The sequence below is a fragment of the Rhinolophus sinicus genome, chromosome 1, assembly GCF_057876585.1.
Source record: "Rhinolophus sinicus isolate RSI-liver-muscle chromosome 1, RSI-T2T, whole genome shotgun sequence".
NCBI lineage: Eukaryota > Metazoa > Chordata > Mammalia > Chiroptera > Rhinolophidae > Rhinolophus > Rhinolophus sinicus.
The window spans coordinates 69,383,862-69,409,328 of record NC_142501.1 but is presented as its reverse complement, the minus strand read 5'-3'; the positions used below and the strand labels follow the sequence as shown (position 1 = coordinate 69,409,328).

The 25,467-nt window shown below is 37.1% G+C and overlaps 1 protein-coding gene across 2 annotated transcripts in view; it reads right to left on the bottom strand.

Moving 5' to 3' along the window:
* The window catches only part of TBC1D15 (TBC1 domain family member 15), a 68,854-nt gene extending 43,733 nt beyond the window's left edge, over positions 1–25,121 (bottom strand). For both annotated transcript variants that reach the window (XM_019748974.3, XM_019748975.3), the window contains exons 1-2: positions 25,001–25,121; positions 872–970 (exon numbers count right to left, since the gene is read on the bottom strand). In XM_019748974.3, the coding sequence (XP_019604533.1) occupies positions 872–970; positions 25,001–25,030 (129 nt within the window). In that variant the 5' untranslated portion in view covers positions 25,031–25,121. The remainder of the gene's footprint in view (positions 1–871; positions 971–25,000) is intronic.
* Positions 25,122–25,467: the final 346 nt, after the last annotated feature.

The window sequence follows — 25,467 nt, the reverse complement described above, 5'->3', positions numbered from 1 at the left end:
ACCAGCGTTCCCTTTTCTCCGCATCCACGCCAGCACTTGTTGTTTGTTGATTTATTGATGATAGCCATCCTGACTGGGGTGAGGTGGTATCTCATTGTGGTTTTTATTTGCATTTCTCTAATGGTTAGTGAGGTTGAACATTTCTTCATATGTCTGTTTGCCATCTGTGTGTCCTTTTTAGAAAAATGTCTCTTCATGTCCTCTGCCCATTTTTTAATTGGGTTGTTTGTTTTTTTGGAGTTGAGTTGAGTGAGTTTTTTATAAATTTGTGATATTAACCCCTTATCAGATATATCATTGGCAAATATCTTTTCCCAATCAGTAGGATCCCTTTTTGTTTTATTGATGGTTTCCTTTGCTGTGAAAAAGCTTTTTAGTTTGATGTAATCCCACATGTTTATTTTTCCTCTTACTTCCCTCGCGCGAGGGGATATATCAGTAAAAATCTTACTCCGGGTAATGACTGTGAAGTTTCTTCCTATATTTTCTTCTAGGAATTTTATGGTTTCAGATCTTACATTTAAATCTTTAAGCCACAAAATGACACTTTTAACCTCTTAAATATTAGTGCTTTAAATATGCAGTCATATGTAAACCAACCAATGTACTATAGATTTTTAAATTCTGCTTACTTTTCATTATAATTTATATTACTACAACTTTTACATGAGTTTTTAAATATTCCATGCCACGTTACTGACTTATCTGAAGTATTTTATTTCTACTATCATTTCTGTGTTAAATTTACAACCACTGTTCAATTTCATAATTTTACCTTTCACATGAAATTCATACTTGCTGATAATGACCTGAAGATGAGCCACTACCATCAACAATTTTTATTAACTAAAGTCACTTACTAGAAACTTACCTTTTCCAAAACACGTAATATTCCTGAAATCAAGCTGTCTTGGTCATTAGTCTTTCCACAGGATGAGTGAATATAGACCCCTTCCTGTTCATATACAATCTGGAACAGCAAAAATAACATTAATCACACCATTTTTATTCAGTACTATTTCAACATTTGTTTAAAAAAAAGTAGGAGATGTTTTCTTACAATGCCTAAACCAAGTTTCTGCTTATTTCATATATAAACATATTATTCAAATAGCACTCAGACTTAAGAGCCTTTAAACAAAGATAAGCTGGAAGGAAATTTGCTTTGTTATGCATGGAAGTTTTTGGTTTAATGACAATCACAATTTTAACCTTTTCCATAAATAAAGATGTCAGGCTAACTGCTACACGTCTCAATATGCAATTTCACTTAAAATATATTTTTAACAAATGTTAAGCAAAATATTGGGTTCAAACTGAAAATATACCTGAAAATACTCAAGAATAAGAATAGATGAAGTACAATGAGGAATCAATGCTTTCTAACTATTCCTATAATAGAACATGTTACTGTAAGATCGTTTTGGTGTGTTTTGTAGCACAGTGGCATAAAAATTCAGGGAATAATACAGGAATTTTAAAGAGTAATGATGAGAGCTTCTAGGAATGACTAACCTTAAACTAGTTCAAGCTCACAAATACTATACTGATTGCTTCCGTATGACAAAGCATGTAAAAAACCATAGGTCTATGAATATGATTAAAACATGGTCCCTGAAAAATGTCCTACGGGACTATAGTAGAGACTTAAGCTAATTCCTGAGTAAACTGAAACATTTAAAGTTGAGCCTTATTTTCTATAGGCATAATGTTATAAGTTAAGATTCCATTCCTGGGACCCGTTTCAGCCATTAAAAAAATTTTTTTTTCATTATGAAAATAAGTAAAAGGGAAATGAAATAGTCACTTAGACCTAAGTACTTCTGACGTATGTAAGTTTAGAATAGAGTGTACCTTCTTATTTATGTAGAGCTTTTATTAATATAATCAGATCACTACTCAGAATAGCACAGGGACCAACAATGCAGGACAAGCACCACCAGAGCCCATCACCATCACCTCCTAGTTGATGAATGAAAAACCTGCACTATAAAGCTCCCACATTACTTTTACTGCCTCTCCTTTGTTATGCTAATGACTTCTGATATGGACTAATGTCATGTCAGGAAAGAGTCTAGTAATCAAGATCACAAGGGGAGTTCTGATCGCAAAAACCCAAGAAGGCCTCCAATGAAAGAGTCGTTAAGCAACAGGCTAGCATCAAGTAGGCAAAGACTGGGGACAGTATGAGTTGGGGAACCGTGGGAGACAATTCTACATTGTTAGTATAGAGAAAATAATGTAAAGCATACACACTTATTCACATACGTGCACAAAGACATGCCTAAGAATATTCACAATATTACTTATAATATAAGAGGGGGTGAAGGAGGGAGGAAAGGGAAGGTATGAATCTAAATATCCATAAAGAGGGAAATGATGAAATATATCCTGGGATATTCATTCTGTGGGGAACACAATTCAGGAGTTAAGAAAAAATGATAGAGATGAAATGGCCAAACATACAAATAAAACAAAAAACACATACAAAAAAATCACCAGTTATATATAGTATGATGACATTTACACTTTCTCAGAAGCTTTTACAGATCACTGCAAAAATGCACAGAACAAGTTCTGGAAGGACATCCTTTAAGCTGTTAACAGAAGTTACTTCTGAGGTCATTTCAAAGAGAGCTCGTGGGCCCAAAGAGCACTTAACACTGTGTGACCAAAGATTGAAGTTCTCCATAGGATGCAATAATCATTCAATAGTGCTGTTTTCATCCAGAAACCATACTTCAGCATATTTGCACCAGACTCAGCCATTAGCATAACCAAGAACTTCAGAGTTCTCGCAGTAGAAAAAGGGACACTCACTGCCAAGAAAAGCTTGGTATCATTAACAACGCAAACTAAGGTTCTGTGGTACTATTAATACTGAGATTCTGGAACCTTAATGACATCTAAAGAATCAAATAAAGCACTTTACCTAACTGAAGAACGTTAAACAACTCTTTCTTCCCCATACAAATGTTGGTCAAGGACTGCCTAGTCTCTTTTTCATTTAAGAAAAAGTTGAATTTCTTAAATAATCTAGCTGGCAAAATACCTAAAAAGTGCTAAAGGACCAGGCACCTTATGAAAAAGTCCCCCTGAGTTGAAGACACAGAACTGGGAACTGGGGGACCAAGACAGTTCAAGGTCACTGGAAAGAGTACCAGAAAGAGAGAAGTGCTCAGAGAGAGAACGCATGAGGTCTGCAGAGGTCGCTGAGTGTTCAGCAAGCACTGATCAGTACATGTATATCAGTAACTTGTCTAAGGAGAGGAGGGGACAGCCACCAGAAATTATTAGAAGAAACAATCTGCAGGCTCACAAAGAGCTGTTCCCACCAGAGTGAGGAACCCCATAATTCACAGGGCATTGGGCAGAGCTTTCAGAATAGTCTTGCCTCAGCATATGGTAAAATTAGTGCCACATTAAATGCTGTGCTGATATCATCTAACAAAGTTTAAAAGCAAGACCCGAAAGTATCAAATTGTTTCCACATAACTTAAGTGCCTTCTAAGAAAAAGCTTGAGAATGTTTTATAGGAATACAAAGATATCTAATGGGGGACATCAAAAGCAAGGCAGCGAGGGGTCCCAGGTGATCTCTGCCCTTGAAGTTACAAGTTGAAGAGCTGTAATTCAATAAAGGATTCCCTGTGCAACACACAAACATGTATGAATGATCTGCACATCGGAACATCTGAAGGTGGGCGAATCAGGGCAAACGGGAGGAGGGGAGGGAGAAGAGCAGAGACAGGTGCGTGCATGCAGCCCAGAGCTCTCTGTGGTCCCGGGAGAAGGGAGGATTCAGGATGCAGGTGAAATCTCTGTGGCCCTGGGCATTCCTGCCTGAGTGATCAGAATATAATACAGGTGAAACCAGTGATGGGCCAGAGACCAAATACAGAAGTGCGACAGCTGTAGTCTAGCAGGTAGAAAACAAAGCCACAGAGCCTGGCTATCTCCTCACACCCTCCCAGAGCTACTGTGTTTTCCCGAAATAAGATGGAGCTGGACCATCAACTCTAATGCGTCTTTTGGAGCAAAAATTAATATCAGACCTGTTCTTATTTTAATATAAGACCAGGTGTAATATAAGACTGGATATAACATAATGTAATATAATACAATAATATAATACCAGGTCTTATATAAGAATGGGTTTGATATTAATTTTTGCTCCAAAAGATACATTAGAGCTGATGGTCCAGCTAGGTCTTATTTTCAGGGAAACACAGTAGGAGCGGCCCCAGAAAAAAACTGTACAGTGAGTGTTGGAGGGGAATATCCAGTCCTGAGAACTAGAAAGGCGGTTCGCACCCAGCAGTTAATCCCAGTGACAAGGGTGGAGATACACAGGTGAGGTAGTTGTGGATTGTCAGTCGCCATTACTGGGAAGAAAACAAAGCCACAAACACAGCAGCAGCCTCTCCCAACCCACCCCACCCCTATGTTTTAGGGCCAATCACAGTGGGGGCACCTAAGACAGCTCAGGCAGTACAGCACTGCATCTGGCTGCAGGAGCAGCATTGGGATTTCAGGGCTCAGAACCCCATCGCCCACCACATTCTCCCACAGGGTGGTGCTCTGTGAACAGGCGACCTGATGCCAGATCAGACACCCACCTCTCCAGGGAATACAAGGCATCTTCCACTGTGAGAAACTGGAGCAATGTGAGAAAAAATAAAACATTCCAGCACCACCTACTGGAAAACAAAAGAAAGACCTCCTTGTATCAACGTGCTAATTCCTTAGGAATGCCTAGGAGGAGAAATAATCCATCATGTGCTGTTAATAACCAAGGAAGGTAACAAGGCAGCTCAGAAAGAAAATAAAAAAATCTCCAGAAAATAAACATACGGAAATATGTGACTTAATTGACAGAGAATTCAAGATTGTAGTTCTGAAAAAAACTCAACAAGACACAAGAAAACTCAGATAGGCAGTATAATGAATTCAGAAAGAAAATCAACAAACACAATGAATACTTTACCAAAAAGACTGAAATTTTTCAAAAGAACGGAATAGACATTCTGGAGTCAAAGAACTCAATAAAAGAGATGAAGAATGAAATAGCAAACTTCAAAGCTGACCAGATAGAGGGAAGAACTAGTGATACTGAAAATAGAAATTTAGAAATGATACAGATGGAAGAAGAGAGCTGAGAGTTAAAAAAAATAAAAAGTGAAAGAACCCTACAAGAACTATCTAACTCCATTAGAAAGAGCAATATAAGAAAAACGGGTATATCAGAAGGAGAAGAGAGGGAGAAAGGAACAGAGAGCCTATTCAAATGAATCGTCAATGAGAAATTTCCAAACCTATGTAAAGAACTGGCTACTCAAATCCAAGAAGCAAACAAAACACCTAATTATCCCAATCCAAAAAGGCCTTCACCAAAGCACATTATTTTGAAACTATCAAAAATTAATGACAAAGAATTCTCAAGGCAGCCAGGAAAAAGAAGATGTAACCTATAAAGGAAAGCCCATTAGATTATCATCAAATTTTTCAGCAGAAACTCTACAAGCTAGGAGGGAGTGGAATCGAATATTCAAACTATTGAAAGAGAGAAATTACCACCAAGAATATATCCAGCAAAGTTATCCTTTTTGCCCCCCTTCTTCCGCCTCCACCCCCCTCCGGTTCAAGCCCTTGTTTCTCAGTCTAGTTGTGTAGGACACAGCCCCCTGGCCCATGCTGGTATTATGAGCCTTGTGCTCCCTCCCGCTGAGGCAGTCGGTCAGCGGTCATTGGTCAGCCACTCACAGCAGCTCACAGCAGCTCTCACAGGCTGCCGGCCATTCACTATGGCCACTGGCTGCTCCTGGCAGCACACGGCAGCCCAGCTCTAGGGAGAGCCACTGTTCACAATCTTAGCTGTAGAGGGCGCAGCTCACTGCCCATGTGGGAATCAACCGGTGATCTCGGCCTTAGAGCATGGTGCTCCAACCACCTGAGCCACCAGGCCGGCCCGCAAAGTTATCCTTTAGATATGAAGAAGTAATAAAGACCTTTCCAGATATACAGAAGCTGAGGAAATTTTCCATCACAAGGCCTGCATTTCAGGAAATACTGAAACAAAAAGACAAAAGGATACAAAACTATGAGTAAGACAGAAGCAGGAAATGGCAACTGCTATTCAGAATAGATCACTATACACTTAAATATAACATAAAGGTTAAAGATAAAAAACACTTAAAAGAGAGAAGAACAATTGCTAATGCGACTCGGAAATGAACTCACAGTATAAATAGGGACAATTTGTGATAACAAAAACAAAAGGAGAGGGGGTAAAGGCCTGAATTTGCAAAGGGTATGGAGATAAAATGCATACAGAAAAAAAAGGACTACTATATATACTGTATATATGAAACTTTCTTTTACATAAATTTAATGGTAACCACTCAAAAAAAATCCAGAACTGAGACACATAACTTAAAAAAAGAGGAAAAGGAGGAAAAGAATCATAGAATACCACCAAACTAAAATAATAGACAGAAACACAAATGCAAAGAATCAATGGAGACATCAAGCTACCAGAAAACAAAGCAAAGTGGCTATAGGAAATCTTCATATATCAATCACACTAAATGTAAATGGACTGAACTCACCAATAAAAAGGCACAAGTAGCAGCTTGGATCAAAAAACAAAACTCAACCATATGCTGGCTTCAAGAGATACATCTCTGCTGTAAGGACAAATAAAGATTCAAAGTGAAAGAGTGGAAAATGATACTCAAAGAAAATGACATCTGGAGAAAAGCAGATGTAGCCATATGAAATCGACTTTAAGATAAAAAAGGTAACAGGACACAAAGATGGACATTTCATAATGGTAAAGGAGACAATACATCAAGAAGACAAAACACATCACTATTCATGCTCCCATTCAAGGAGCACGAAAATATATAAAGCAACTACTAACAGAATTAAAGGGAGAAAATGACAAAAATGCAATTAATAGTAGGGGACCTAAATACCCCATTGACAGCTATGGATAGAACATCCAATCAGAAAATCAATAAGGAAATATGACACATTAGATCAAATAGACATAATTGACATTTACAGAGCCTTTCATTTGAGAACACCAAACTATACATTCTTCTCTAGTGTACATGGAACATTCTCAAGGATAGAACATATGTTGGAACACAAAACTAGGCTCAACAAAATTAAGAAGATTGAACTCATACCAAGCATATTCTCTGATCACAATGCTTTGAAATTGAGGATCAACAGCAAAAAAAAAAAAAGAAAGAAAGAAAGAAAGAAAAAGGGCAGTGAAAACCACAAGTATGTGGAGATTAAACAACATGCTACTAATGAACAATTGGGTCAAAGAAAAATTAAAAGGAGAGATCAAAAGACATACAGAAACAAATGACAAAGAACAGCATATCAAAATGTTTGTGATGCAACCAAAGTGGTAATAAGAGGGAAGTTTATATCATTACAGAACTATCTCAAGAACAGGAAAACTCCCAAATCGACAACCTACCATTACATATTAAAGAACTAGAAAAAGAACAAATGAAGCGCAAAGTCAACAGAAGGAAGGAAATAATAAAAATTAGAGAAAAATAAATGAAAGAGAACAAAAAGACAATAGAAAATACTAATACAAGGAAGAGTTGGTTCTTTGAAAAGATGAGTAAAATTGACAAACCCCTGGCTAGAAACACTAAGGGGAAAAAAAAGACACAAATGAAATCAGAAATGAAAAAGAAATTACAAGTACCACAGAAATACAAAGCATCATACAAGCTACTGTGAAAGACTACTTACCACCAAATTCAATAACCTAGAAGAAATGGACAATTTCTTAGAAATATATAGCCTTCCTAGACTGAATTATAAGGAACTGGAAAATCTAAATAAACCAATCAACAGCAAGGAAATTGAAGGAATCATCAAAAACTCCCAAAAAGTAAATGTCCAGGACCAGATGGCCTCATTAGTGAATTCTATCTACCAAACATTCAAAGATGACTTAATAACTACCCTTCTCAAAGTCCTCCAAAAAATTGAAGAGACTATACTTCCTAACTCATTTTATGATCCCAACATTATCCTAATACCAAAACTTGGTAAGGATAACACAAAAAAAGAAAGCTACAGCCCAATATCTCTGATGAATACAGACACAAAAATCCTATACAAAATACTAGTAAATCAAATACAACAATACAGTAAAAAGAGTACTTATCACGATCAAGTGGTGTTCACTCCAAGGGTGCAAGGAAAGTTCAAACGACATAAATTAATGTAATACACCACATAAATAAATGATAAAAGTCATATCAATAGATGCAGAAAAAGCATTAGACAAGATACAACATCCACTTATGACTAAAACGCTTAACAAAATGAGTATAGAAGAAAAGTACCTCAACATAATAAAGGCCATATACAACAAATCCTCACCTAATATCAGAATTAGTGGTGAAAACTGAAAGTGTTTCCTCTAAGATCGAGAACAAGACAAGGATATCTCCCCTCACCACTGTTATTCAACACAGTACTGGGAGTTCTCGCCAGAGCAATCAGGCAAGAGAAAGAAATAAAAGGCATCCAAATTGGGAATTAAGTCAAATTGTCACTTTTTGCAGACAACATTATATTGTATATAGAAAACCCTAAAGACTCCACCAAAAAACTATTAAAAACAATAAACAAACACAGTAAAGTTGCAGGATGCAAACTCAATGTACAGAAATCCATTGCATTCCTATATACTACCAATGAAATTTCAGAAAAAGAAATGTAAAAATTCATTTTGCAATTGCAACAAAAAGAATAAAATACCTAGAAATAAACTTAACAAAGGATGGGAACGAAAACTGTAAGCCATTACTGAAAAAAATTGAAGACGACACAAAGAAATGGAAAGATATTCTGTGCTCATGGATTGGAAGAATAAACATAGTTAAAATGGCCATATTACCCAAAGCAATACACAGGTTTAATGCAATCCCCATCAAAATCGCAGTGGCATTTTTTAAAGAAATAGAACAAACAAACAAAAAATCAGATTTGTATGAAATCACAAAAAAACCCAAATAGCCAAAGCAATCCTGAGAATAAAGAACAAGGCTGCAGGTATCACACTCCTTGACTGCAAATTATACTACAAACTGACAATAATCAAAATAGCATGGTATTGGCACAAAAACAGACACAGAGCCCAATGGAACAGAATTGAGAACCCAGAAATAAACCCACATATATATATAAGCAGATAATTTTCGACAAAGAAGCCAAAAGCATACAATGAAAAAAAGAAAACCTCTTCAATAAATGGTGCTGGGAAAATTGGAAAGCCACGTGCAAAAAAGAAACTAGATTGCTGTCACCATACACCAAAATTAACTCAAAATGGATCACAGACCTACTATAAGATCTAAAAAATAAACTGCATAGAAGAAAACATTGGTACTAAACTTATGGATCTTGGGCTTAGAGAGGATTTTATGAAACTGACTTCAGAAGCAAGAAAAGTAAAAGCAAAAATAAATGAATGAGACTATATCAAACTAAAAAGCTTCTGTACAGCAAAAGAAACCATCAACAAAACAAAGAGGCAACTAACCAAATGGTAGGATATATATGCAAACAATACCTTCAATAAGGTGCTAATATCCAAAACATATAAAGAACGTGTAAACTCAACAACAACAAAATAAACAATCCAATTTAAAAATGAACAGAAGACCTGAAAGGACACTTCTCCCGAGACACACGAAGAGCCAAAAAATAATATGAAAAGATGCTCAACTTTACTAGCTATTAGCTAATCAAAACCACAATGAGATACCACCTCACACCTGTTAGAATGGCTATTATCAATAAAACAAGTAATAGCCAGTGTTGGAGAGTTTGTGAAGAAAAAGAACCCTCGTACACTGCTGATGAGAATGTAAACTGTTACAGCCACTATGGAAAACAGAATGGAGGTTCCTCAAAAAATTAAAAATGAATTACCATAGGATCCAGCAATCCCTCTTCTGGGTATCTACCCAAAAAAATCTGAAAACATTTATCCTCAGAGATACGTGTAACCCTATGTTCACTGCAGTATTATTCAGTGGTCAAGACATAGAAACAACCAAAGTGTCCTTCGATATATGACTGGATAAAGATGTGGTGCGTATATACAATGGAATATTAATCAGCCATAAGAAAAGATACATACTGCCATTTTCAACATGGATAGATCTTGAGATTAACATGCTAGCAAAATAAGTCAGAAAAAGTCAAGAACCATATGATTTCACTCATATGTGGAATATAAAACTGAAAGCAACAAATGAACAAGACAAGCAAAAACTCATAGACACAGATAACAATTTAGTGGTTTACCAGAGGGTAAGAGAGGAGGGGGCAGGTGGAAGAGCATAAATGGAGTCAACCATATGGTGACCAAAGGAGATTTGACTTTGGGTGGTGAACATACAATGCAATAGAGAGATAACATATTACAGAATTGTACACTTGAAACCTACATAATTTTATTAACCAATGTCACCCCAATAAACTTAATTCTAAAAAATCATATTTTATATTTTTTGTGATGGTATGACTGATCTTTAGTTTAGATCCAAAGGATAATCTAGATAAATGTTAATTTAAATTAAAAAAAAAAAAGATTTGTTAGCACCCAAAATAAAATTCACAATATCTGACATCTGGTAAACAAACAAACAAAAAAACCAAGCACACTAAGAGGAAAATGACCCATAATAAGGAGGAAAATCAACCAATAAAATACAACCCAAAATGACACTGTTAATAGAATTAGTAGGGAAGGATATTAAAGCATTATTATAACTGAATTCCATATGTTCAAGACATTAAAAAAAAAGAATTTGTTGAGAAGACATCAAAAATATTTTTAAAAAACCTAATTAAACTTTTAGAGATGAAAACTACAACATCTCGAATGACAAATACACTGAATGGGTTCATGGCAGATTAGACATTGCAGAAGAATAATGAACTTGAAGTTACAGCATTAGAAAATATACAAATATACAAAAGAGGGAGGGAAAGACTAAGAAAAAAGTGAACAGGGCATCAATGAACTGCAGGAAAATTTCAAGTGGTCTATTATATGTATAATTGAAGTACTTAAAGGAGATGATAGAGGGGAGAAATAGAAGTCTTTAAAAAAAATAATTGCAGAAATTTTTCCAAATTTGATTGACTATAAACCCACAGATCTAAACTTTCCAGTGAACTCCGAAGTGCGAGAATCACAAAGAAAACTAGCATATAAAGGCACATCATAATCAAATTATACAAAATCATTAATACACAGAAAATCTTAAAATCAGTCTCATGAAAAAACATTAAGTATAATGATTACAGCAGACTTCCTTTTAAAAACAATGAAGATTAGAAGACATGGAGCAACATTACTTTTTAAACCACTTTATTGTGGTTTGATTGACATGTAAGAAACTGTACATACTTAAGGAACACAACTTGATAAGTGTGGGGATAAGTATATACCCATGAACAATCACCACCAAACCAGAAACATATCTATCACTTCCCGAAGTTTCCTCCTCAGAGCATTATCTTTCAAGTACTGAAAGAAATACACTGTTAATCTGTAATTCTACACCCAGAGAAAACATCTTTCAAAAAAGAAGACAAAAAAATTTTTTGGCATATAAAAGCTAAAAAAATTCATCACCATCAGACCTAAACTACAAAAAAGTTTAAAGGAAGTCTTCCAGGCAGAGTAAATTAAACTAGAAAGAAATCTGGATCTACACACAGAAATGAAAGCCACCAAAAGTGGTTACTATGTGGATAAATATATTTTATTCCCTGTTAATCACATGTCCTTACTTAAAGCATAAGTAGGTGAAGACATGTATGTATATATTTTGAGGGGTTTGTAACATCTGCGAAAATAGCCAAAAGCCAGGAGAAGAGAAATGGAAGTATATTGTCCTAGGTTCTTATACTTCATGTGAATTAGTATAACTCTTTAAGATAAATGTGGTAAGTTAAATATGTATACTACAAGCTTTAAAGCAGTTACTAAAATAACCAAGTTATAGCTAATAAGTCAACAAAGAAAATGAACATGGGATAATGGAAAATACTTGATTAATCACAAAGAAGGCAGATAAAGAAAATGAAACATAGGATAGGACAAATAGAAAACACAGAGCAAGATGAGAAACTTAAACTTAACCACATCAGTAATGACATTAAATGTCAACCATCTAAAGATTCCAACTAAAAAGAGATTGTCAGATTCGATTTTAAAAAAAAGTAAGACCAGGGTGGCTGGTTAGCTCAGTTGGTTAGAGCGCAGTGCTCTTAACAAGGTTGCCGGTTTGATCCCCACATGAGCCACTATGAGCTGCGCCTTCCACAGCTAGACTGAAACAACCACTTGACTTGGAGCTGATGGGTCTTGGAAAAACACATTTAAATAAATAAAAGTTTAAAAAAAAAAAAAAAAGTAAGACCAAACTCTATGCTACCTATAAGAAAAGCATTTTAAATATAGACACAAGTAGGTTAAAAATAAAAAGATTTTAAAATATACTATGCTAACACAAATCAAAAGAAAGCTAGAATGGCTACATTACTGTCAGACAAAAGTAAATTTCAGAGCAAACGAAATATAACCAAAGATAATTTTATAACAACAAAAAGGTCAATGCAATCAAGACAACTTAACAATTCCAAATATTTATGCATCTAATAAGAGACCTTCAAAAAACATGAAGCATAAACTGACAGAATAGACAAAGCCACAATTATAGTCAGAGATTTCAATATCCCTCTCCAAATAACTGATAAAACAACAGACAAAAAATCAGTAAAAACATACATACAAGACTTGAATAACATTATCAAACAAACTGACCTGACACAGAACACTCCACCCAACAACAGCAGAATACACTTCCTTTCAGGTGTGCACAAAACATTTACCAAGACAGATCATACTTTGGACCATAAAACAAATCTCAGTAAATTTAAAAGAATTCAAGTATGTTCTGTGACCACAGGGGTATTAAGTTATAAATCATTAACAGAAATATCTTTGGAAAACTCCCATATCTGGAAATTAATAACACACTTCTAAATAACCCAAGAGTCAAAGAAGAAATCAAAAGGGAAATCAGAAAGTATCTGAACTGAAATACACACATCCTATCAAATTTTGTGCAATGCCACTAAAGCAGTGCTTAGTGGGAAATACATATTATAGTATTAAATGCCTTTATTAGAAAAAAGGCTTCAAACTAATGACCTCAGTTTCTACCTTAATAAACTAGAAAAAGAAATGGAAATTAAACCCAAAGAAAGCTGAAACGAAATAAACTTCAAGAGTAGAAATCAATAAAACAGAAAAAAAAGAAAAACGGGGGTGGGGGGGTGACAATCAATGAAACCAAAAGCTAGTTCATTGAGAAGAATGAAACCAAACGCTAGTTCATTGAGAAGAATTAAACTCGTAAAACTCTAGCCAGACTGATGAGGAAAAAACAAGAGACACAAATTACCAACATTAGGAATTAGAGCATTAACACCACTACATAAACATATAAAAAAGATACTATGAAAATTTACAAACAGTTTAGACTAATAATTTGAAAACTTAGACAAAACATAAATTCCTTAAGAGACACAGCTACCAAAGCTCACTAAAGATGAAAATAACCTTAGTAGCCTGGCATCAATTAAGGAAATTGAATTTGTAGTTAAAAACCTTCCCCCACACAAAAAAATTCCAGACCCAAATGGTTTTCCTGGTGAGTTCTGCCAAATATTTAAGAAAGAAGTACGTAATATCAATCCTATCCAGTCTTGCAGAAAACTGGAGAGGAGGAATGCTTCCCAACTTATTCTATGAGTCCAGCATTATCCTAACAACACACTCAGACGAAAACATTATAAAAAAATAAAACTACAGACCAGTATTTCTCATGGACTTAGATGCAAAAAATTTTAAACACAAGTTTAGCAAACTGAATCCAATAATATATGTAAAAACTAAAAATACTTCATGACCACGTGGGGTTTACCCTACTCGGAATTGGTTTAATATTCAAAAATCAATTACTGTAATTCACCATTGTGAAATTTTTAAAGAAAAACTGTGTGATCATCTCAAAAGATGGAGGAAAAGCATTTGACAAAATCCAACATGCATTTCTGCCAAAAACTATCAGCAAATTAGGAACAGAAAAAAGCTTCCTCAGTCTAGTAAAGGGCATTTATAGAACACTACCGCTGACATCATATATGCAAAGACTGAATGCTTTCTCAAAACCAAGCTCAGAAACAAGGTAAGTATGTTCACTCTTACCACTGCTATTCAACACTGTACTTGAGGTTTTAGACGTTGCGATAAAGAAAAAATAAATTTGAAAAATCTACACTGGAAAGAAGTAAAATAATTTACACTTGCAGATGACATGATCATCTTATGTAGAAAATCCAATGGAATCCACATAAGTACGAAAACGAAGTGAATTTATTTAACAACGATCCAGGACTCAAGACCAATACACAAAAATCAACTATATTTTTATATATACCACTCAACAAAGTAGGATTTTTAAATGGAACATTTACAATAACACCAAAAATACCAAATACTCAGGTATAAATCTAATAGGTACGCAAGACTTCTAAACTGAAAAATTATAAAACATTTCTGAGAAAAATGAAAGACAACTAAATTAAATAAATACACCATGCTCATGACTCAGAAGAATCAATATTGTTAAGATGTCCATTCTCCCAAAATTGATCTCTAGATTGACTGCAATGCCAAACAAAATCCCAGCAGGCTCTTTTGGAGATATTAACAAAAGCTGAGTTGTATGGACTTTCAAAAGACCTAGAATAACCAAATCAGCCTTGAAAAAGAATAACGGTGGAGTACTAACATTCCTGACTATAAGACTTAGTATAAACCTATAGTAATCAAGAAAGTGTAGTATTGAAGATAAACAAATAGATTGATAGTACAAAATATAAAGTTCAGAAATAAAAATACACATACATCGTAAATTTATTTACCAAATTTACTTACCAATTTGCAACTCAGCAAAGAAAAGTCTTTTCAACAAATAGTACTTGAACAACTGGATATTCATGTGCAAAATATAAATTTCAATTCATATATCACACTACATATACAAATTAAATTGAAATGGGTCACTGATTTAAGTGTAAAACCTAAAACTACAAAACTTTAAAAAAACAGAAGATAATCTTTATGACGCCTTGGGTTCAGCAATTGTTTTAGAAATGACACCAAAAGCATAAAAAAATTGATCAATCATCAAAATTGAAGACTCCTGTTCTTCAAAAGACACTTAAACAAATGAAAAGCCAAGACTCAAGCAGGGAAAATATATTTGCAAATCATATCGCATGTCTAAATAAAGGACTTATATCCAGAACATAAAAAGAACTCTCAAAACACAGTAACATGAAAATGAACCGCACTTTAAAATAAACTGGACAAAAGGTTTGAGCAGACACTTCAGCAGAGGTACAGGAATGTCATATAATAACCTGATGAGATGCTAAACATCATTAGTCGTTAAGGAAATGCAAACTGAAACCCCAATGAAATACTACACATCTATCTGAATGGCTATAGTTAAAAAGACTACCATGCCAAATGTTAATGAAGACATGGAGCAACTGGAACTTTCATACACCACCCATGGGAATGTAAAATGATACTCCATTGTGGAAAATAGTTTGGCAGTTTCTTAAAATGCTAAACATGCAACTAACATTATGATCCAGTCATTCTACTCCTATGTATTTGGCCAAGAAAATAGAAAGCATATATTCATACAAAGACTTGTATACCAATGTTTACAGCAGCTGTACTTGTAACAGCCAAATGTGTATCAATAGGTGAATCGTTAAACAAAACCCATACAATGAGATACCATCCAGCAACAAAAAGGAATAAATCAATGATACATGCAACATGAGTAAATCTCAAAATAATTATGCTGAATGAAGACCAAAAATTGAGTATGTATTATGTAATTCCACTTACATAAAATTCTAGAAAATGCAAACTAATCCATAGTGACAAAAAGCAGCTCAGTGGCTGCCTGTGAATAGGATGAAGGTATTGATAGATTACAATGAGTCAAGAGGAAACTTGGAGTGGTAGAAATGTCATTATCTTAATTGTGTTGATGGGTTCATACTGTATACATACATCAAAAGTTATCAAATTACACACTCTATGTGCAACTTATTGTTTGCCAATTGTACCTCATTAAAGCTGTATAAAAAATAACTTATGGGGCCAGACCGGTGGCTCAGGCAGTTAGAGCTCCATGCTCCTAACTCCGAAGGCTGCCGGTTTGATTCCCACATGAGCCAGTGGGCTCTCAACCACAAGGTTGCCAGTTCAATTAATCGAGTCCCGCAAGGGATGGTGGGCTCCGCCCCCTGCGGCACCTTGAGCTGAGCTGCCTCCAGAATGGCTCAGTTGGTTGGAGCACGGGCTCTCAACCACAAGGTTGCCAGTTCGATTCCTTGACTCCAGCAAGGGACGGTGCACAGCGCCCTCTGCAACTAACATTGAACACAGCACCTTGAGCTGAGCTGCCGCTGAGCTCCCGGATGGCTCAGTTGGTTGGAGTGCGTCCCCTCAACCACAAGGTTGCCGGTTCGACTCCCACAAGGGATGGTGGGCTGCGCCCCCTGCAACTAGCAACGGCAACTGGACCTGGAGCTGAGCTGCACCCTCCACAACTAAGACTGAAAGGACAACAACTTGACTTGGAAAAAAAGGCCTGGAAGTACACACTGTTCCCCAATAAAGTCCTGTTCCCCGTCCCCAGTAAAATCTTTAAAAAAAAAAGAAAGAAAGAAAGAAAAAGAAGTTGATCCTGCCTCAAAAGAATTTTTTAAATCACATCCTGTTTTTCATTGGAAAACATCTGTCCATGGAGTAGCAAAAACTGTATCAAGGGCATTCAAAGACTTGCCACTTGGTGGTGCTAAACTAATTACACAAACTTGATTAAGCACCTATGTGCCAGATACCACAAATAGTAGAAAAATAAACAAGATAACTTTTCCTGCCTTTGTACTGGTAATGTTACAAAAAAGGTATAATCTTTACACAAACTAGAACATCCTAAGTGCTCCTCATACTCTGGGTGGGAAAAAGGAGCAATGTGTAAAGGTACTAAAACAAGAAGAAAATTTCTGCACTTGTATTAAAATTGTCTCGTGCCCTCCAGGCTCTTGTTTATTCTTAAACATGCACTAATATGCCCAAGCTGGTAAATGTATTTATAAAACTACCAATGATGGCCTGCTGATGGCAACAGAAATTTTCTTCCTTTAGCAAAGGAAGTAAATTATATATAACTTATTAAAAGAGCTCTTATTAAAACAGAAAATGTTTTAGAATAAACTGACCCCTAATTTAGGAAAAGTTCAAATTAAAAGGCAAAAACGAGGCAGGCAAAGATAAATTCAACTAAAAAGAGATGTACTTGGGAAAATTCAACTCAAGACTGTGCTACGTCCGGACAGAAAAGCTGAAAAAAATAAGGAAGTTGCACAATCTAGCAGCAAATAATTTTTTATATTGTTCCGATACTTAAGTGGGATTTCTGTTTGTATTAAGGTTATTATAAACTTTATTTTCAAAGGCTACAGATAAATGAAAATATTCAACCCAAATTTTTTTTACTATTAAACTTAGGGATAAAATTCTTGCCCTAAATCTCTGTCCAAATCTGGAAATCCAACACCTTCTATACATAATATGAGTTCTCAAACTTTAACAACTCTGAATTTTATAAGCTAAATTTAACAAAAAAGTTACAAAAATTCAGTTTCTTTAAAACCACTCAGCACATAGGTAATTTAAACTTCTGGTTACAGAAGGTATCCACAGAAGTGCCAGTGTGTGCCCCAAAGTTCTAATGAGCTCCACACCCAAAAATCTAAGCACCTACTTGTTATCTCAATTTGAATAACCCACAGGTATCTTAAACAGTATGTTTTATCCAAAATCTGCTCTTCTGACATTCCCAACTCTGTCACAGATATGCCATCAACCCAGTTATCCTAAATGCCCTTTTCACCACTATCCCTCATCATTTCTAGCCTGGGTGGCTAAAATAACATTGTGGTCTCTCTTCCCCCAATCTAGTCACCTTCCAATAACCTGTGTAAGGTATGTGATGTGTATCCACTGCCAAAATGAATCTTTATGCAATGTACATCTAACCATACCACTCCTGAGCTTAAAATCCCTCTAACTCCGCCCTTTACCTCTATAGCTGCAAAACACCTGCCACTCCCCAATACATACAAATTACCTGGTTTGGGCTACTCTGAACTCACATGTTCCCTCACCTTGTGCCTTTTTGTGTGTACCTGGAACAGCCACTTACACCTTCTCTCTGCAAGTAACTCCCACCAAGGCCTTCAAAAGGGCACAAGCAACAGCCTGTCCAAACGCTTCCGACGTCCATTCCGCCTAATCTGATTTAGAAGTTTCTTCATTCATACACTCACCACATTTATTGATCACCAACTAGTTGCTGGGAATAAAGGTGTTGGTGGAAAACCACACACCAAAAAAACTGCCTGATTAAACTAGCAATGTCATGTAAGCCAGTAAATCAATGGTCATAGCAGAGCGCGATGCACAAAATCAAGAATGAGAGGTCTATTTCAGTTATTTCTTTAATAAATACATAGTGAATGCCTACAATATGCCAGGCATAGAGCAAGCTTCTAGGTGTAAAGTAAGATTCAGTCACTGCCTTCATAGCACTTACAATCTAACTGAAGATTAGGACAAGAAAACAGGAAATTACAACATACATGACAGAAGTATGAATAAGCTGCCACAGCAGGCCCTAATAAGTGATGTCTAACAGACGTAAGGCACAGGATGAGAAATCAGGAAGACTTAACCAAAGTGACATATAAGCTGAGACCTGAAGAATGGCAATTTGAACTAGAAGAGGGGATGTTCTATACAGAGAACAGTAGTTCAGTGGATGGCGGCAACCCAGATCAGATAGTAAAGGCTGAAGACTTTGCAAACAAGAGATCAGATCTTATAAGTCATGCTCAAGGATTTGGGAGTTTGTAATTCATCCTAAAGACAATCTTTGCCAACAGATAAGACAGCCATTAGGAAGTTCTAGCAGAGGAATGCCATAGTCACACTTGCCTTTTTCTAACACACTGGCTGCAGAGCCAAGAATGAACAGCTGCAGTAATCCAGGGAGGGAGACTTGGACTAAGGCAGCAGCAGCAGCACAGATGAAGAAAGGGAGATGGCTTAGATTTTTTAAAATTGACGTGATAGGATTTCGAGACCTGGGAGGTAAAGGGGAGAAGAGTCAAGGACAAAACTGAGTGAATGGAGTTATTCACTGAGATAGGGAATTCAGAAGAAAAAGTAATTGATTTTTATGTGACATGTTAAATCAGTAATGACTATGGAACTAAAGAAATGTAGAACACAGGTGGTTTTAAGAGTAACAAGCCATAGAAATTTTGAAAGTAAAGATACAGAGATACTGGGGGGCGGCTGGTTGGCTCAGTTGGTTAGAGTGCAGTGCTCATAACACCCAGGTCACCAGTTCAATTCCCACATGGGCCAGTGAGCTGCGCCCTCAACTGAAAACGACAACTTAACTTGGAGCTGATGGGTCCGGGAAAAACACTGTTCCCCAATATTCCCCAATAAAAATTTTTAAAAAAGAGAGAAATACAGAGCTACTGAGGATGATACAGTGAACGGCAGGCTGCAGAACTCTCACTGCTTCTTAGGGGCACTGGATGCCTAGCAATGTCAGACAGGAGGGCAGGACTAACTCAGGCGTCTGGGGAACTACGATCAGGACCAAATGGCTACATCTACCTTACAGTGCACAGTAAGAGCCAGCAAAAAGATTTTAGAAGGATTTCCTTCCACACAAAAATGAAAATAAAAGATTGCATTATGAATTTTCACCTAGTTCCAGCAGCTATGTCCCACCAAAACAAAGACTTAACCTTTGAATTCTTTCCAAAAAAGACATGTGCTTATTAATTCATAAATTGAAGTAACTTATTAAAATAGCAAACCACTGTACTGTGTCAAGAATAAAGTCTGTATTTAACCATTCTTGTACCCAAAGAACTCAGCACACATTCTTTTGTTAAAGAACGCCAGAAAAATAAAGAAGACATACGTATATGCAGTGTATCCTGTACCAAAAAGATAATTACCATGTTACAAGATCCAATCTAGGAAAAGAAAAATTCTTTAGGAAAATCTACTAGAAACCAAGACTATTCTTTATCTTTCTTAAACACAAAGGTTTCACGGGACTATAAGCATACCTAAAAAGAACTGGAAGGGACCAAATTTAAGCTACAAAATAAATTCTCATTAAGAATGCCATCAAAACAAACTAAGAAAAAAGAACAGCTGATTTCCCAATTGTTTCAAATTCTTTTCAATAGAGCCAAATTCTAATACAACCACAGTAAAAACACAGAGGTAGGGTGAAGTGCAAGAGGTACCGTGAATAACAAGATTGCTATTAGTGAACCCATTTCTCTCACTCTAGTCCCCCCCCCCATTTTCTCTACCTTCCTGCTTGCTCCTCTTCACTGAATACCTACTCTGTACCAGAATCTATAGATGCAGGTGAGACATTTCAGGCACTGCCCTCACGATTATTAGTCTACAGGTCTTCAGAATACAAATACCCACGAAAAATACACCCACTTTAAGGAGTTGAAACTCATACTGCATTTCTTCTTTAGACATGGTAAAGGGGCGTTTGTTAGTGAATGGGTTCCTTCTGAGGAACTGAAGCGTATAAGCTCCAAGGTAAGGAAGGGGCTATCTGATGTATCCCCAATGCCTAATATAGTGCATGGAACAAATGAGGTTCTTAATAAATATTCGTTAAGTAAATGAAAGTAAACTGCAACTATCAGGGGCACTGGGCATTAAGGACAAAACCTATTTCAAGGCTATCTCCTTTCTCCTGCCTTCTTCGTAATAAATTCAACTCATTCCATTAATTCAACTCTGTTCACCTGTTAGAAAACAAGCAGAATGGCCTTTACAGACGTGTCCCTATTTCTCCCCTCAATATTCACAAGAGGATGTCACTCTTTCCCCATTTGGTTGACTGTTAAAACATATGGTTCTACACATACATAGCAACAAAGAACAGCTGAACTCCAAGAATCAGGGTTTCTAATGAAAATGAAACCCACTTTCAAAAATTCAGCTAAGAAAAACAACATATATATGCAAAACTGAATCCATATACTCATGCTGACAAAAAAACCTACCCTCGAATATAGTCAAATCATCAAAGAACTGAATACATGAACTGGTATTGTGTATTCACTGAACTAATGCACTACTCATTGGCAAAAAAACCCTTCAGCATACTAAGGGGCATTACAGGGCCCTTTTCCTTACCAAAAGGATACAATATGCTATATAATCACATTCATTATATTACATAGCATAAAGAACCTACAGGAGACTTTATATTCTGGTCTAATCTTCATAAATTAGTTTTTTAGGTTTTTCTTTGGGTTTTATTTTAACCATGGATCCTATAATTCTTATAATTGATCAGATTCTCCTCTTTACTTTGGCTGCTAGAAAACTTATAGCCAAACTTAGCCCACTAAAGCATACAGTTTATTTAATAATTGCACTTCAGTTCCACCTACTTTCTCTACCTTTACTTACTTTCGTTTTCCCTCCTTTTTCTATTTTATATAACTATATTACTTTTGTATTTGTGAACAGCCTTAATCTTTGTGCGAAATGGCAGCAAAAATAAACATCAACTATTTCCAAACCATTAATAACCTTACAATCTTAAGACAATCTGAAAGACCTTTCTTAAGTCTATTACAGTAATAATAGCACCTAATATTTATTGAGCACTTGACACCAGGCACTATTCTAAATGCTTTGCAAATATTAACTCATTTAATCCTCTCCACCACTCCATGATGGAAATATAATTATCCTCCATTTTACAAATAAGAAAACGGAGGCTGGGGGAAGTTAAGAAATTTGCCCAAAGTAACAAAACTACAAAGCAATGGAGCAACGGTTTGAACCCAGGCAATCAGGCTCCATCACCTTAACCACTGCTCTACTGTGATGATTTTTCATTCATCAAAACTACATGACTTCTAAAACAAGGTATTTTTCAATTCCTGTAACAATGAGAGTTAGAACCAGTGGTAACTTCAAAAATGAAATTCACTGCCATACCAAAAACCGTATTCTTAATCTTTACAATTCCACCATAACCAACCAATGACCTGCAGGGAAATTGAAGATGCCGAATGACACCTGCACACTATATACTATGTGCCAGACTTTGTTCTAATATATTCTCTTAATCCTCCTAACAATCTCGTAAAGTAGGTACTACGATCATCCCCACATTATAGATGAGAAGACTGAAGCACAAAGAGATTAAGTCATTTGACTGAAGTCACTCCCAAGTGTGAACTTAGTTTTTGAAACTAGCTTTGCTCCAGAGTCAAGCTCTTAACTGTTACTCTGCTTCTCCATTTGTCAGAGATTAACTTCCTCCCTCCATCAGTTCCTACACTCAAAATTCAAAGCAAGCAAAGTGGACTTATGAGAAGTTACTATGCGTCCTAGATCTCAACACTGAGAGATTCTAATTCAATAAAGCTAGGCTGTAGCCCAGCATCCGTATGTTTAAAGGTACCTCATGGGATTCTGGTGAACCTTGGTTAACATCCACTGCCCTAGGTTTCTAAACTAGACAGGGCTTATCTGCTTTTTGGGGGGGTTTGGGGAGAGTTAAATACAGAAACACACACTCTCATAGATATATTTTTTCCCTACTTCCCTTTCCCAAAGAAAGACTGGGAAGTGGGGAAGCATAAGATAAAGTCAGAAAGGTAACATGGCTTTTTATACCATGTTAACCAGCCTTGAGTATTATTTTAATGAAGACAGTAACAACATAAAGATGTTGTTTGTTTAAAGCAAGAGATGATCAGATTTGTGCATTAGAAAAATAACTCCAGAGGTAGTGTAGAGAGGTGACTGTGGGCAAAGAAACTGCAGACAAGGAGAAAAAGTCAGCCAAGAACTCAAGACTAGGGCAAACCAAAGGCCTGAATGAACTAAGCACTGAGAATGAAGAGGATGCAGCAAATTCAAGAAACATCTTTAAGATAAATCTGGTAGCACACTTGGTTATTGATTAAATGTTGTTATAGAAATGGACATCTCCAAGTTTGTTTTCTATGCGACCAGGTGAATGATAAAGCCATTAAACTAGATCCGAACTTACTGAGGGAAGACTAAGTGGGTTTTGTGGGTCATGATAGTGTTATTTGTGAAAGGAGCAGGTTTTGGCATGGAAAAACAGTTAAGGTGGAGTGTTGGGAATAGCTGTGAATTTGCAATGAGTGAGAATAAATGAGGTGACGGAGTTATGAAATAAAAGACTAATTTTAAGAAGTCAGATTATGAAAGGTAGTGGTGCGAAAGGGTGAAAAAAGTCTTACATTTCACAACTCTGTTTCATTGTCTCAAGGGTAGTTTTAAAATCAAGTCACACCTGAAAGAGGGAAGGGTAGTTCAAAAGCAGAGGATCCCTTCTTGGAAAAATCAAACAGAATAACCTTCAACTATGTAGTGAGTCAAGTAGAAGATCAGCATTCAACCTGATGACAAAAGCTGACAAAACCACCAAGAGCGTGAATAATCCAAAAACGATGACCAACCTATCGTGTAAAGTAGCCAGTACGCAATCTTTTTTTAAAAAATGATTTTATTATTTCATGTAATCTTAACTCCAACATAAGAAATAATGAAGACATCACCGCCATTCTGCAGATAAAGACTACGAAGGGCAGAGAAGTCATGCTTGGTCAGTTTCCCAAGTTCACATTTCAGAGTAACAGTAAAACCAAGACCGTATCTGCTATTCGGCCTCCTGGTCTAATTGTCCAGACACCAAAACACAAACGCTGCCAAATAATTCAAAATGGGATGGGAAAGGCAGCACAGAGAACATGAGTGAAACTCAAGGAAGAGAGGAAGCTACCTACGACAAGTAAATAGTCCTTAGTGCGGGATGAGTCATCACCAGACCCAACTGTTTACGAAATACTCCTTCAAAGGGCAATGCTGCCAGCTACAGGTCTTGAGAGTCCTAAATACCAGGCATTAAGATGTGTCTTCGGAACGTGAATAGGCACTAGACCACGCAATCTCCGCATCCAGTCCCCGTCCCTAACGAACTAGCAGGGGGTCACTGACAAGAAGGCACCACAGACACTCCCACAGCCACAAAACAGAAACGTCTAGGAAATAAATACCTTAACTAACGCCTTCTTAGATAAGCGTGGGAGGGTGCAAATCTCCATGCAGCTCCCTAAGTGGAAACACGCCCTGCTGCTCACAACCACCAACCACCCCGGCACTCTGGTAAAATGGATCCAATACACTCTTTTCTTCTAAGCGCACAGCTGCCGAGCACCTGTTTTCAGCTCCTCCCGAAAGGACCCCACTAGAGTGAAGCAGAGGAAGGCAGGGGCAAATGAGATTAACGCCCCAAAGGAAGACAGAAGGCCGCCGGAGTCAGAAGAGCAAACATAAAGAACTGGAGTCTGAAAAAAGTGAGCTAGAACAAAGACAGGAACTAGGCAACTACCTGTCCCTTGGAAAAAGTAATGCAAAAAAGCGCCCCCGGCCTGGAGCAGAGACCCGAACAGTGGCGAGGCCTAGCTGGCCTTGGAGCCGGAGCCAGGTCTCTAATTCCCGGGCTGAGAATAACAGTGACAACGGCGGACACCACCAAGCCCTCTTCTCCACATCCGCCACAGTCTGTTCCTGATACAGAAACGCCTCGCGTCCCTCCCTGGCAACAAAAGCAACCCCCATCCAAGAAAAAAAGCATGGTGTTCTGTGGGGCCGTTACCTTCCCGCTCACAACACCCGCCGCCGCCATGTTTCCCGTGCGTGCCTGTGATGACGTAGCAGCGCCTCACATGTCTCTCGGACTCACAACAACATCCGGCGAAACCAGACCGATATCCGGGCGGGAAAGGGGCGGGGATTAGCGGGAACCGCGCAGAGTGAAGGGGCGGGGCGGGAGGAGTGGCCTGACTCTGGCGAGCTCAGCGGGGCGTAGAGGCAGCGAGGGTGGAGTCTCTGGTGCGCACTGCGCATGTGCCAATGTCTTTTTCCCAAGTGAGACCTTCAATTGAAGCGTTTTTGCCTTGGGGTTTGGCAGGCAGCGAGACGCAGCTGTTCTAAGGCCCCTTCAGTTTCGTAAGGTCACCACATTGGGAGCCGTGATCCTGGGTTTGTGGCCATAGGCAAGTCACTTCCAGGTTCAGCTTCAGTTTCTCATCTGTAAAATTGAGATAGTAGGGCTGTCGTGAA